We start from the raw sequence: 15669 nt of genomic DNA, 5'->3' as shown, positions 1-15669 counted from the left end.
AATTGATAATAAAGAAGGGATTCAATGAAATGGGGACCTGCCAAAAGAGATAATAAACAAGTGTTATAATTATTTAATGACTTTGAATGAATTTAACTATAGATATAAAGTAATATTATAATTATAAATTTAGAAAAAATATAAATATGAAAAATTACTTTTTTTGTTTCTTTTAACTTTTCACATTTTTTTTTATCTTGTTGTGATAAATTTAGGGTTTTAATCTATTTAATTTTTTTTTTAAAATTTTAGTTATTTTTCACTGGAGTGTTGACGCCACACTAAACAATGTAAATTAATGGACTGAGATCGTGAATTGACCGAAAATATGATGAAAATAAAAAGGAAAAAAAACATACATAATAAAAAAATTATAATTTCCTCGTATAAATAATTGGACTCAAGTGTTGGTCAATTTACAGATTTACTAAATTGATCCTCATTTTACAACATCCCTCTAAGTTAAAGGCTTGGTGCATGATTATTATTTAATATAAATTGGTTTTTTGTCAATAATTGCATTTATATATTTTCACATAAGCCATTTTTACTTACTACGTTATTTCGCAATTGAAAACTTGATTGGATTCAAATTAAGCTAGCATTATAAATCATTTAGGTTGAATTAGGATACAAGAATTTTAAATCTACGGATTTCAAATATATTATTGTAGTTTTAGATAATCCAGACCATAAACTTTAAATTTACTTATGACATGTTTATATAGTGTTTCATGATAAATATGATGAATTTCAAGTTCGCCCAATAATGAAGATATTTGAAATCTATTCTACTTTGTGTAATTAATGCGTAAATAAGTAATACATGAATTTAAGATTTCATATGTTATTTTATTGTTAACAATAAGTTATAATCAAAATCAATGGATTTTTAAATCCATCCAACTAAACGCAACCTAAAGATACAAATATAAAAACACAACACATAAAAACATCGTATATACATTATTATTAGCACAAGAAACGAAGCATTCTTATATATTCTCCTCTCCTTTTCCAATCTTAGCCTCGTAAATTCTTTGCTGGGATATTGCATCTGATTAATTACCACTAAATTTTTCATTCTGATATAAATTTTATTGGTAGTCCGATTCATATTGGTGAAGGTTATAATTAACTATATATGCTTTACCAGCACTACAAAAAAAAAAAAAACGGGGTTAGCGACGGCCAAAACCGTCGCTAAAAGGGTTAAGCGACGGTTTGAAAAACTGTAACAAGAGGCCGCGTCGCTATTTTGCAGCGACGGTTTCTCAAAAACGGTCGCCTGTAGCGACGGTTTACCTGAAGAAGACCTTCCCTAATTTAGCGACGGGTTAATACAGACCGTCGCTAATATTAAGCGACGGTTAAACCGTCGCTGAATGAAAGCGACGGTTTCTAACAAACCGTCGCCATACTAAGCGATGGTGTTCGAAAAAACCGTCGCTATATTAAGCGACGGTTTTTCGAAATACCGTCGCTATATAAAGTGACGGTTTTTCAAAGAACCGTAACTTAATTAAGCTACGGTTTTCTGTAAAAAAAAATTAAAAGTAATCAAAATACTACGCAAAATTTCATAAATACGATACACCACAAATATTAAAATTAAATATTAATTTTTGATAAAAAAAAACTTTAAAAATCTTACTTGCGCGAAGATATGCAGATCCACGTAACGCTGAAAGATTACACCGACGACCAAATAAATCTACGAAATTAATACAAAAAAATGTTAGTACAAAGTAAAAAAACCGAAAATGCGAAAAAATTGATAGAGTTCCGATAAAAAGTAAAAAATCCGAAAAGGCGAAAATCGCTGTAATTTGTTCGCGAACTTCGGTATATAAAGAATCATAGCGACGATAGTCAAAAAACTCGTTGCCATTAGCGACAGTTTTTGACAAACCGTCGTCGATCTAGATCAGCGACGGTTACGCACAACTGTCGCTATTGGCGTCGGGCAACAAAAACCGTCACCTAGTGCGACGGATTATATAAACCGTCGCCAAATAATGCGACGGTTTTTTATAATACCGTCGCACATGGCGGCGTGTATATAACCCGTCGCACAAAATAGCGACGGTTTTTGATAAACCATCGCTAATATATCGACTGTTGTTATAAAACCGTCGCTATAATAGTGACCGTTTTTGATAAACCGTCGCTTACTTTAGTAGACGACGGTTTTATGAAAAACCGTCGCTATTATAGCGTCGGTGTATAAAAACCGTCACTATATTAGTGACAGTTTTCGCAAAAAAACCGTTTATCAAAAAAACCTATAGTAGCAACGGTTTATCAAAAACCGTCGCTATTCCATCCGTTTTTTTGTAGTGCAGTTTGTTTAATTCCATCTCGTACATGATAATGGTAGTAATTTCAACTTTATACACACATGCTCACTCAAAATTTATATGGGATCCATGGATATTAAATAATTGAACGTTATACTGCACACAAGATGGAATACACCAGGTTTAATTAGCATAAATTAGCCGATTTGTATAATTGTCGTTCAAGATTTATTTCAGATTAGAAAATGTTAAGGGGAAGTGCTTTGATGAAAACAAAGAATAACAACAAATACTGAATCTTTGGCCACAAATCACACTTACTTATGCATTTGTTTCCATTGTAACTTTAACTTATTTATCGGTAGCTGATAGATATATAGTTTGGATGAAAACAAAAAGTTGATAAATAAAAGATTTGTCTCGGATAAGTCATTTGTTCCAAGCTAAAAGTTCAAACAATCCAGAATCGATGAACTTCACAATGTAAATATAGTCGTTGAACGCAAAAGACTATTAAACATTTAATACGACTACAGTCTAAGGACAAAGGACATTGGGCTTTAACATACAACGGTATGAAGTCTTGAGAGGATCAGTTATGACCGTTGGAAAAACTGAGATAAAAGGAGAAATCCAGACATAGAAAATAAGTGAGTGATCGAGAACACAAATAATTAAAGTCCATCAGCATTATCAGAATGTACTATCATTCTCGACTCATCATGAATGTTCATTCTCTCAAGCAGATATGCATCCAAATATATGCTCACACGTCATCGGCATGCTTGAAACCTAGGAGTATCTCAGAGCATCAGAGCACAACTTAACTGCCAAATCAGATCATGAGCATCAAGTGCTGCCACTGTTGTTGCACACCCCTGCTCAACCTCTACATCTGTTCAACTCAGAAGGAGAACAATTGTAGAATTTAGAGTAGATCATCAAGCTTTTCGTCTGGTAGATCCGTAGTGGGTCAGTTAGGGCTCGTCATCCCGACTGACTAAGTATACCAGAAGTGCTAATTGAGAATATGATATCAGTTGGAGTGAGTTTGTAAAACAGATTTGTATAAATCAAAGTCTTCTTGTTATATTGAAATTCCTTAGTTTTGGTGACAAAAAACATCAATATATTTCAGAATCCAAATGTTATTTTAATGTATTTACATGTTTCGAGTTGGATGCCTTAGATTCATGTTGCATAGCTTACTCTTTCAACACTCTAGCTGGACTGCCTACTCTTCCAGTTGGTTGTACTTAAGTTAGGCTACATGATATTATTTAACTCAAGCTACTATCAGGACTCGAGATGGATTGCTTAAGCGTTTTCAAGTTGCATTTGGTCTCCAATTTGTATGCTTGCACATCAAGTCATTCTTTCTATCTACCAGCCAGACAACTCAAGAAATTTTTTGACCAATCATGCACATTAGCATATTTCTACTAGTGATTCAAGAATGTCTAAATAAAGATACACGCGAGCTTTTCTATCTCATGAATCAACATCATTAGAGCCGTTAGTTGTCATATTTGGATATAGATGTCAATGAGCATTAATTGCAGCGTACTTTGAAAGGAAAAGAGACAAAAGACATGTTGCTTTTTGTGTCGGCTAAAAGTACAAGTTGAATGTTGACAAAATTCAACTACTTAAAAGAATGATTCACAATTGAAGAACAAAGGTGAAAAAGTTAATGAAGAATTTTTCAATCTGCCTCAAACAAGATTTCGAGCATTCTTATCTTTCTATCATCAAGCTGCTAAATCACACGTTTCAATCTATATTTAATCATCAAAGATCATTCTGTGCTACACAACAACTCAACATATTCCTTCAAATCTATTTATTAGGATGTTGTGATTTATGTTTGAACTTATGGTTCAAGAAACAATTGTTATTTGTGTTTCCTATTTAAGTGGTTACTAAGAGTTTCAGTGTTGGCAGCAAATAAGTCTTAAATAAAATGAGTTATTACAAGCGTTGTAAAACCAATTTTTTCGTGAATTCTTTCTTTTTTGGAAGAAAGGGATACATAAAAAGATTTTTCCTTAGAAATTTTCATAATATGTTGCTTTATGTTGCATCTATTTATTTTTAGTTAAAAATTTGTAGCCAAGAATGTCATGACCAGATACCAAGGTGCATTGACATCAAACATTATTTAACAATTGACACAATAAGTCTCGTAGTACAATATAAGACAAGACCATTTTTTTCATAAAATGTAAACATTATCTTTACAATGATGTGAAAACCAAATACAAAAGGTGTGTAAGAGAATTACAATAGAACTAAAGAAAGTTAAAATAGGAATCAGGGATCAATCATCATTCCAAAACATCTCTTGTTCCTCATCGTCAAGTTGTTCTTCATTCTTATCTGGGGAAGGAGAACAATAGAAGAGAATTTTGTGAAATACTCTGTGAATGAGACAGATAGATCATAACGCATAATAAAGATACATATATTTGTACGATTCGAAGAGTATTATGACAAATACTAAAATCGAAGCAGAATTCTTCATAGTTAATTGATCAGTATCTAATTGTTAATTCTCTAAGGGGCGAAGCCATGTTAAAGTTTATTTTATCCCATCACAACATGGCCAAAACAAATCAAATATCAAACAGCAGAAATTAATTTATCATTTCAAATGCAAATCATAATAGTGTCTTCAAAGAATTCCAAACATTATTTCAAATGTAACGAATATATCAGAGCGAATCGAAGCAGTAATAATATAATGAACTGAACGAATATATCATGTCGATTCAGTTTTCAAATACATACATAGTTTTGAAAAGAAGAAGCCCAATTGCAGAAAAATATTCAAAACTTGAACGAAAACTTTCGTGAAATTCGAAAATAACTCCTTCGAACTCAGACCAAACCTTTTCTTGGATTCAGACAAAACTTTGGACATAACTTTAGTGCTCAAAATGATGCTACAAACCTTCAAAATTTGGCTGTTAGTGTCAAAAATATGGAGAGTTATCTGAAGATTTGATGTGCCTCCATTTAGCATTGATACACATGTGTGTATTTCTGTATATAGATTGCAGATGTAGCTAAATTAGGAAAATATTGTCAAGGCTAGCATCAAGGGCTAAATTTGCTCAAAGATATTGAACCAATTCAGCTGCTCCAGTTCCTGAATATTAGCCTGATTGGCATGGAATTTGGCAGCCAAAATATGGAATTTTTGTTCTCACATCTCTATCTCTTTATTGGAAATTTTGTCTTCTAAACTAGAGCTTGCTTGATCTCTAAATAGGTATGGATATTTTTTGCGCATTTTATCTTCCAGCTCCCATGTAGCTACCATTTCTGCGTGATTTGACCATTGTACCTTGACATATGGAGCGCTCCTTTGGCTTAGTACTTGGTCCTTGGTATCTACAATTCGAATAAGGTCTTCATTTTTCAGTTCTTCATTCAGATTTTTTTCGATTAGGAGTGGTCCAGCTTCAAGAATATGATCAGATATGTAATGTACATTTTAGTTGCAAAACATGGAATATATTTGAATCCTTGACATATAGGGTGAGAACGCTCTTTTCAAGACTTCGAAAGGTTCGACATATCTGGAGTTCAGTTTCCCAGCTTTGTTGAATCAGACTACTCCTTACATTTGAGAAAACTTTATTTAAGATTTTTGTCCAACTGTTAATTCTACTAGCTCTTCTTTAGGTCAACACAAATTTTATGTCTGTCTTGAGCAGCTTTGACTTTTCTTGATGATTACTACTTTGTCGAATTTCGCTTGGACAAGCACAGACCCAGTGATGGCTTTCTATACTACCTCATCCCAATATAGAGGTGATCAACATTTTCGTCAATACAAGGATTCATATGAAGTCATTTCAATACTATTGTGATGACTGTTATTGTAAGTTAACCTAATCAAAGGTAAAAGCTCACTCCAATTCTCGCTGAAATCTAATGCACATGCTCACAACATATCTTATAGATTTTGTATCGTTATCTCGGTTTGTCCATCAGTTTGAGGGTTATGGGTCGTACTAAAAGTGACATTTGTTCCATAACTTCTTGAAAGCTCTTATAGAAACGAGATACAAATCTTGGATCCGAGAAGATGCTTGTTCGAACTCCATGAATCGTACAATATTATCCTTGTATAGAGTGATCAACTTGTCCAAATTATAGTTCATGCGGATGGGTAGGAAGTTCGTATATTTTGTGAGTATATCTACGATTACTCATATTTCATCATGACTTTGTCTGGAATTTGGTAAACCACTACAAAGACCATGGTAATAGGATTCCATTTCATTGTGAGATTTCCAAGGGTTTGAGAAGTCCTCATAGTCATTGATGTTCAGCTTCGACCTTTTGACAGACTTAGAATTTATAGACGAATTCTGCAACATTTTTTTTCATTCCGCTCCACAAAAAATTCTTCTTTAAGTCCCTGTACATTTTTGTACTGCCAAGGTGGACCGAAAATTTTGACTTATGTACTTCAAAAATTATTTCTTGTTGAAGGTTATCAATGCTTGATACACACAATCGTCTCTTTATCAAGATGACTCCTTTGTCATATGCATGATTAACTTGTGACTTTCCTTCTTTGACTTGCTCTTAAAGATTTTCCAAAGTAGGATCTCCATCTTGATTTAGCTTAACGGTTTCTCGAAGGCATGATTGTGTAGAGAGTGAGGCTATGATCACCTTGCCCATGTTTTTCCGGCTCAAAGCATCAACCACCTTGTTTGATTCACTAGGATGGTAGCTTATCGTTAAGTCATTAGTGCCGTAAAGATAATGTCTCCAGATCTTTAAGGAAAAAACCACTGCAGCTAACTCGAGGTCGATAGCAGGAAAAATTTTCTCGTATGGTTTGAAGAATAACCAATTACCCTTCCATCTTGCATAAGCACACATCCTAAGCCTAAAGGTCTCGAAGATTTTCTCACTCTTCACTCTAGTTGAACTTGATAGTTTTTTTTGTTTGAGCTTGGTGAGAGATATATCTATGGAGGAAAATTTTTCCACGAATTTCCCATAATAACCAACTAATCTTAAGAAACTGCAGACTTCAGTCACTGTCCTTGGCCTTGGATAGTCATAGATTGCTTCCACTTTATTGGGATCTACAGATACTTCTGCTTCTGAGATTATGTGACACAAGAAAGTCACGGCCTTTTGCTAGAATTAACATTCTTGAATTTGACATATAACTCTTTCTCCCTTAGTGTCTGGAGAGTAAGATGTTGATGTTTTTTGTGGTCCTCCTCACTTAGAGAATATACGAGAATGTCATTGATGAATACTACCACAAATTTGTCAAGGAATAGCTTGAATACTCTATTCACGAGATCCATGAAGGCTGTTGGAGAATTATTCAATCCAAATGACATTATCATGAACTCATAATGTCCATACCTTGTCCTGAAAACTGTCTATGAAATGTCTTCTGCTTTGGCCATTAGCTGATGATGGACTGAGCTCAGATCGAGCTTGGAAAAGACTGTAGCTTCTCCGAGTTGGTCAAAAATATCGTATAAACTTGGAAGAGGATACTCGTTCTTGATTGTGATCTTATTTAGTTCTTTGTAATCGATACAAAATCTCATAATTATATCATTATTCCTGGGCCTCCCGAAGGAGAAACACTTGGTCTAATTTTTTCTTGTCTAATAGCTATTTGAGTAGTTATTTTAGCTCTCTGAGTTCTACTAGAGCCATTCGGTAGGGTGCCTTAGATATTGGTGCATCACTGGGTACCAAGTTAATCTCGAATTCTACTTCGTGGTCCGGAACCATTCCAAGTAAATTTTCTGACGTTTAAAAATTCTCGTACCACTAGAATATCCTCTTGCTTGATCTCGACTCCTTATTTTACTTTGTTCACCATTGCTAGATATAATTCTTCACCTGACTTCATGGATTTCCAGGTCTGAGAAGCAGAAAGAAAGATTTTCATTCTTTTGTCTTGCCATGATATACAATTTATTCTTGGTTTGGAGTTCAGAGTTTGACATTCTTATGTTGGAAATATAATATTGCGTCATTCTTGGTTAACCAATTCGTTCTTAGAATGACGTCTAAATCCACCATCGCAAGTTGAATCAAGTCGGAACTGAATATAAACGTATTGATATTGATCTTGCAATCTCAATGTAGCTCATGAGTTTCGATAACCTTACAAGTAGGTTTCGCTACTCTGAAGGCTTCAACAAGCATCGTAGGTTTAAATCCTAATCTCTTAGTGAACTTCTTAGATATAAACGAATGTGTGATACCACTATCAAATAATACATAAGAAGACAATTTGTTGATTAAAATTGTACATGCCACAACATTGTTTGTGTCATTTGCCTCCTCTTTTGTTTGTGCAAACACTCTAGTATTGGTCTTATTATCCTTCAACTTGTTGAGGGTAGCATCAGTGCTTGACCATATCTATTTCTTAACATCTCGTAACAGTTAGCAACACGATGTCCCAAATTTTCACAGTTAAAGCATGCTTCAGACTTCATAAGACATTTTCCAGTGTGTCTTAGGTGGCAATAGGTTATGGTTTCTTTTCTGGGTAGGTTGAGGCAGGTTCTCTTGATGGTCCACTTGATTGAATTGTCAGCCTGAACTTTTTCCTGTTTTGAGAAGACTGTCCAGAAAAGGTCTTCTATTGTTGTTCTCATACTCTCGCCATTTGATATTAGTTTCTGCTCTAATGGCCGCTTCCATCAGATCAACAAAACTCATAAATTGATGGACTGCCAAGGCAGGTTGGATTCGACTACTCAAACCGTCCTTGAAGCAATGCATCTTCGTGGTGCCATCCACTATGATAGTTGGGGCATAGGTTATGAGGTTGTTGAAATTCGAGGTGTACTCCACCACAGACGTGTTTGGAGTTTGGGTATAGTTTTCAAACTCACTTAACTTATGTAGTCGAACCTCAACTAGATAACATTTCTTCAAGAATATTTCTAGAAACTGTGGCCACGTGATTGGCCTAGCTGCTGCCATGGCTGGTGAAACCGTCTTCCACCATTTACTTGCTTTATCTTCCAAGGATGGTGTCACCACATCTACCTCAAGTCCTTCTAGAACTTTTAGTAGTTGGAGTTGGGTCTCAATAACCTTGAGCCAGTTTTTGCCAACTTCTGAATCAGGATTGTCATTAAAACCTGGGACTCAATTCTTCCAGAGAAATTCATAATGGTACTTTATTATGTTTGGTGGAAGAGATGGTGGTGGCTTATTTGTGTTAATGTTCACCAATGTTGTTGCCACTATAGTGGTTATGGTCATCAAATCCGCTTGGTTAAGGCTGAACCCTGGTCTTGGTGGTGGATGTCCATCTCCAATGTTGTCATTGTAGTTTTTGCGGTTGCGATTGACATATCGCGTGTTGTGTTTCTTACAGTGAGGTATTTCATCCATTTTCTATAAGCACACAAGTTTCTAAGTTGTTTGCAGAATATATAGAGATACATGAATTAACAGTGGCTAGAATATGAAATCAATCAATGAATATGTCAAATAAACTTTATTGATTTCAAGTTAGAAATGAAAGCACAAAAATCAAAGTCTGAAGATGCTAATAAAAAGCAAAGTAGATTGCAAATCCTTATCATAAAAGTACGATGTTAGAGGTCTAATCTAGTCGTCCAAAACCTCTCCATCTCAAACGAATTCATCTTCCATAAGTCCTCTTCAAGTTCATCCTCAGGGCCTTCCTCCTCTACCAATTGAGTGATGAAGTTATACAGGCAAGCATTATGACTAGTCAAGATATGTATATAATTCTATAGTTCTTTAATGGTTGCCGCCTCATCTTGTTGACTAGTCTGGACTTTCCCTAACATTTATTGGCGTAAACTGTCCAGTTCAAGGACCGTGGCCTCAGAAGCCTCTAGCTTCTTCTTGGTTACTTCATGTTGTTTTTCCTTCGAGTTGAGATAATAAGAAAAACTCTGCACATTAGTCTGAAGGTGGTCTCTAAGTTCTTCAAACTCCCGTTTCTCAATTTTTAAAGTCTCAAGGTCCTCATATAACCTCTTTCAGCTCTTATTCAACACTGAGTTCCCACTCCAGGCTCTTAATGAATTCATCCTCGTCAGTAATGGCCTTCTGACCCATAAGAATGGCAGCTTGGTAGCGGGTGCGAGGGGTTAAAATTTCCAGGAATAAAGCACGATTAAATTTCTTAGAATACCTCAAAATGGTGACAATTTAAATAATAATAAAAAAATATTAACAAATGGACAGTTTCGATAAAATAATATATTGAACGCGATTTTTCGAGAAATTTTCAAAAAATGAAAATTTTGGAGACTTTGTTACAGAAGGAAATCCTACATTATGAGGTTTACGGGACAATTTTCGAGTTTCCTATGCAAAGTGGTGTGCTATGTGTTCTGTCTGATGCGATTTTTTTTGTCGAGCGCGGGTGTGCCATGACTTCTAGTTTTCCTTGTAGGATTACACGATTCAAGTGTGTGTGCGCTGAAAAGTTAGCATGTATGCGCTGTGCAATCTACTCACGAGTATGAACTTGCATGGACCCAGCGCAGATGCGCTGTTCCTTCTGCCTGAGTTTTGCTAAAGAAGTGTATCAACATTGCGGGTGAGCTACAGGTACAGCGCGGGTGCGCCGATCTTTCTAAAAGTGTCAAATTTTATTTCAATTTTTCTCAACCAGATTATGAACATGGAGCTCTCATACCACTTAAATTTCATGCCATGAGACTGAGTCACGTTTACTTCTGACATTGTTTAACAATTGAAACAATAAATCTCGTTGTATAATCTACAACCAAACCAGTCTTTTTTATATATAAAAAAAGTAAACATTGTCTTTACAATAATGTGAAACCAAATACAAAAGATGCACAAGCGAATTACAATCGAACTAAAGCAAATTAAAATAGAACTTCGAGATTAATCTTCATCTCCAAAACATCTCTTTTTCCCCAACATCGAGTTGTTCTTCATTCTTATCTTGGGAGAAAAAGTAATGGTGAGTATTTTGTCAAATACTCAGTAGATGGGGTCGATCAATCGTAACGAATAACAAAAATACATATATTTGTACGATTCCAATAATAACATGTCAAATATAAAATCAAAGCACAATGAAAAAAATGACATTAAAAGTCATATTACGGGTAGGCCCAACCCATCAACCAAATTTAGTGTGTTAGATTGGCCCGCAGGTTTGATTTTTTTAAAAATATATATTATCACAAAAAATTCACAATTAGCACTACAAAAAATCATATATATAAATTTTTTTTATTAAATGATTAAATTCAAATAATTATATATAATTCATTTATCAACCCGCCAGAGATGGGTTTTTGACGACCCAGCCCGTTTGACAGCTCTAATCATATTAATCTACATGGTTTACTCCCTTATTGTTAATACTCTAAGGTTATGTTTGGTGTGAGTGATAAGTGTAGGATTGATTGTTAAACCTTTGTTTGTCTCATTTTTTAAAAGCCCAATTAATAAAGAAGTCCATGATTAAAAAAACTTATTTGTTTGAAAAGAAATCCCATAGTTTTGAAAGGATTGACAATCCAATGCTTAAAATATCACATTAATTACTATTTTACCCACAGAAGAATCGACAGATCTACGAATCTGCTCTCGCGATTAGAAGGTCCGGAGGGATGACTCTCCATTCTCAGCCGTAATCCATTGTTGTTGAAGGTAAATCATATAATTGATAGCTAGAATTTTGCAAGAAACACTGCTCTTCGTAAATCTATTCATCGTAACTTCGTAATAATCGGTGGGGTTAGTAATAATTGATAGCTAGAATTTTGCAAGTGTGTGCTTGAGTTGTGATTGATCGAGTTGTGTTGTGTTCCAATGTTTTCCTCCCTTTTGTTCCATCATCTCCCGCTTTTCCTTTGGTTTTCACGTTGCTGTACATGGGTTAGTGGGCAGTTTTCAGAAAGTAGCCGCCTAAATTCTTTTGCTCTAATAGCCCAGCTTTCAATTTTTGTTCCTCCTAGCTTTCAACAACACACAAACAAACGCACACCGTAGAACACATATCATTGACTAATACAAATACAAAGATGTATCAGTTAACATCATTGATTCGTTTTTCAATGTTCCGCGATATTCATGTTGTAACATTATATATAAAAGCAGAGACGGAGCCATAGGAGGGCAGTGGATGCGGTAGCCCTCGATTTTTTATTTTTATAGAGTAAAATGTTAGATGTAATATATTCGTTGCTGCATTACCATTGCCAAAATCGACTTGTCACGAGAAGCATAGAACTCAAATTAACTTGAAAGGCTGTAATTTGTGACTTTATTCATAATAAATAAGTAAAACATAATTTTTGAATGCCTTGTTATGTTCTTGGTTTTCCTTTCTCGGTGTTAAAACTGATCATGTTTCTCTCAATGGTTGTTTCCTTGTTTCTCTACGTGTGTTGTCAACCATTCCTCACGTGACTGTGATGTGATGTTCTCCTTCATAATAAAACTTGTGAGTTTCAAGTATTTGATTGTCTGTTTTGTGCCCTCCCGCTACATTGATTGTGAAAATGGCATTAGCACAGAACATTAAACTAACATTTCCAAATTTTTTGAAGCATTAATATAAAAATTGTTGAGAAAAAAAATATATAACTAATCAAACAGGTAGGATTACGGGGTTTTATTAGTTTGATTCCCAAATGAACCAACTTTTGGAGTTCTAGACAGCAGCCGAGGCAAATAATTTGTTTGAGAGATTAATGATTGCTGCAGTAAATAATGTTCCCACTACGAGAAAAAAAAAAGACTAGAAAGGCAGCTAATGAGAGGGAAAAAAAATGATTCATAAGGTCACTGTGCTACAAGAATCTTGAAAGCAAGATGAGGGTGGTGGTAGAAATGTCTTCTAGCAAAGGTCCATTATCTCTAGCAGCATTTCATCCCATCCATCCAACCCAGAGAAAATAAATCCAAGAAAGATCATTCTTTTTATACTTTATATTATTACTCGAATGCAAGAATAAACTAGTACATAGATATTTTCCAAGCTCTGTTCAAAAATCTGTTCTTTTTATTGCAAAATACAGAGGCATGTGAATATATGATTACTCTTTGATTCCATGAAATCATTCATCTCTGTTTATTGTGTTGGTAAAAATCCGATGATTTATTTGATCATAATTTTCTTAGAATCTCAGAAATATGGACAATAAACGTCGACAAATTCTACTTTTAGTGTTGCTGCACCAAATAATGTTTCGATCTTTTGTGATGTTATGTCTTTTAACATTACAATACAAGAAGTTAGTTGTCAAACGACGACGTTTGGAGAGTAGAGCACCAGCCTCATACAATATAACACGAAGAATTAATGCGCAAATGAGCCACTTGTATCGAATTATTGAAATAGGAGATGTTCAATGTGTGGTCAATTTGAGGATGAATCGAAATGCGTTTGCACACTTGTGTTATTTGCTAACTACTGTTGGAGGACTGGTAGAATCTAGATATGTCCGGATTCAGGAGAAAGTTGCAATGTTTTTGTCTATCTTGGCCCATCATAAGAAAAACCGAATTACTGGTCACGATTTCATGCGTAGTGGCCACACAATCAGCATTCATTTCCATGAAGTTTTGCGATCAATTCTTAAGTTACATCCGATACTACTTGCTAAGCCTATTCCCGTCGACGACAATTGCACTAATGAAACTTGGAAATGGTTTAAGGTAATGTACAAATACTTGTTAATATTCGTTAACACTTGTTCCGTTTTTTATTTTGCACATACCATTATTCAATGACATGTAACATTATTGTGTATGATAAATTTTGCAGGGTTGTCTTGGTGCATTGGACGGTACATATGTTAGCGTACATGTTCCTACCTCGGAGAAACCAAAATACAGAACTAGAAAAGGTACTATTTCGGTAAATGTATTGGGGGTTTGCAACCGTGATATGAACTTCATTTATGCACTTACTGGGTGGGAGGGATCGGCGGCAGATGCTAGAGTCATCCGTGATGCAGTGAATCGTGATGGTGGTCTAAAAATTCAGAGAGGTCATATGAACATTAACATATTTATGTTGTTTCAATATATTATAAAATCAATTTATGTTGCTTACTTACCATGTAATCATAACAACAGGGTGTTATTACTTGTGTGACAATGGATATGCAAATTTGGATGGATTTTTGACTCCTTACAGAAGAGTACGATATCATAGGGATGCTTGGGGAAATCGTTCAACTGGCCCACAAAATTACAAAGAGCTTTTCAATTGGAGACATGCTCAAGCTCGTAATGTGATTGAAAGAGCATTTGGTTTACTAAAAAAGAGATGGGCAATCCTTCGAAGTCCCTCGTTTTACCCTTTGGAAGTGCAGAATAAGATCATATTGGCTTGCATTTTGTTACACAACTTCATCCGATCTCAAATGCCTAACGATCCTATTGAGGAAGTTGAAGAGGAGACAGATAGCCCGATCCATGAAAATGAAGATGATTTCATTGAAAATTTTGAGTCATCTGAAATGTGGGATATATGGAGAGAGAACTTAGCAATGTCCATGTATCACAACTAGTAGACATTATCACAGTAGTTGTGATTAAGTTTTAAACACAGTTTCATTTCCGAAACATGTATTAACCACTTACATTGGTATTTACGTTCAATTCGATTTAGATACACTAGTGCATATTATGTTGCAATGAATGTTATATATCCAAGTTGTGTTATTATATTGTGTTAGTTGTATTTATCATATAATATTGCATATTGTTCACTAATTAAATTAGCATAATTTATTTAGTGTTTTTCAGAAATATAATCTATGGAGTCTAGGGCAAGCTCCGCAAATTCTGGTGACAAAGGCAAGAAAATAGAGAAGACTCGACGTACTTGGAGTACACGTGAGGAAGAAGTTCTTATTCAAGCATTGAAAGACGCTATCAACTGTGGATGGAAAAGTGAGAATGGATTTAAATGTGGGTACTTAACATTTTTAGAAGATGCGATGAAGAAAATGTTCCCAGATACTGACTTACGTGGCAATCCACATATTAATTCAAAAATCCATGTGTGGAAGAAAACACATGGTTCTTTGGTGACAATCTTAAGCAAAAGTGGGATCGGTTGGAATGAGACAGACAAAATGGTTGAAGCTACAAACGAGGCATGGGAATCAATGATTAAGGTATTATTTTACATGGTTGTTTGTTTGGTTAATAGCGGGAATAATTTGTAACCTCCCAGATGACTGCTGATGGAGGTCACTAAATGAACCATTTTGGAAACTCCCAAAGGTCTCTAGGTTCGGCTGAGGAGGGGCAGAGGGTGGTGGAGGAGGAGATGTGTATGCATGGTACTGGTAAGGATAAAAGAACTATG

The 15669-nt window shown here is 34.9% G+C and overlaps 1 protein-coding gene across 6 annotated transcripts; it reads left to right on the top strand.

The window, feature by feature from the left end:
* The first annotated feature begins 11895 nt into the window (after positions 1 to 11895).
* Positions 11896 to 14947, top strand: LOC140982497 (uncharacterized). Of its 6 annotated transcripts, none has more exons than XM_073449050.1 (4): positions 11896 to 11990; positions 13467 to 14003; positions 14113 to 14194; positions 14427 to 14947. In XM_073449050.1, exons 2-4 carry the CDS (start codon positions 13479 to 13481, stop codon positions 14861 to 14863), a joined length of 1044 nt encoding a protein of 347 aa, XP_073305151.1. In that variant the 5' UTR covers positions 11896 to 11990; positions 13467 to 13478; the 3' UTR covers positions 14864 to 14947. The 6 variants fall into 6 exon arrangements, with proteins under 6 accessions (XP_073305151.1, XP_073305134.1, XP_073305168.1 ...); XM_073449033.1 differs by having other exon boundaries at positions 14113 to 14338; XM_073449067.1 differs by having other exon boundaries at positions 14113 to 14338; positions 14488 to 14703.
* The last annotated feature ends 722 nt before the right edge of the window (positions 14948 to 15669 follow it).

The sequence above is a fragment of the Primulina huaijiensis genome, chromosome 1, assembly GCF_012295235.1.
Source record: "Primulina huaijiensis isolate GDHJ02 chromosome 1, ASM1229523v2, whole genome shotgun sequence".
NCBI classification, from domain to species: Eukaryota; Viridiplantae; Streptophyta; class Magnoliopsida; order Lamiales; family Gesneriaceae; genus Primulina; species Primulina huaijiensis.
Note: the sequence above shows the minus strand (reverse complement) of the source record. Positions and strands in the feature narration are given on the sequence as shown.

Bases quoted from the DNA above. Each gene is read 5' to 3' on its own strand.
- LOC140982497 (XM_073449033.1), top strand. From the start codon at position 13,479: ATGGACAATAAACGTCGACAAATTCTACTTTTAGTGTTGCTGCACCAA. The intron at 14,004-14,112 runs GTAATGTACAAA...TAAATTTTGCAG, and splicing joins AAACTTGGAAATGGTTTAAG to GGTTGTCTTGGTGCATTGGA. The intron at 14,339-14,426 runs GTCATATGAACA...TCATAACAACAG, and splicing joins TGGTCTAAAAATTCAGAGAG to GGTGTTATTACTTGTGTGAC.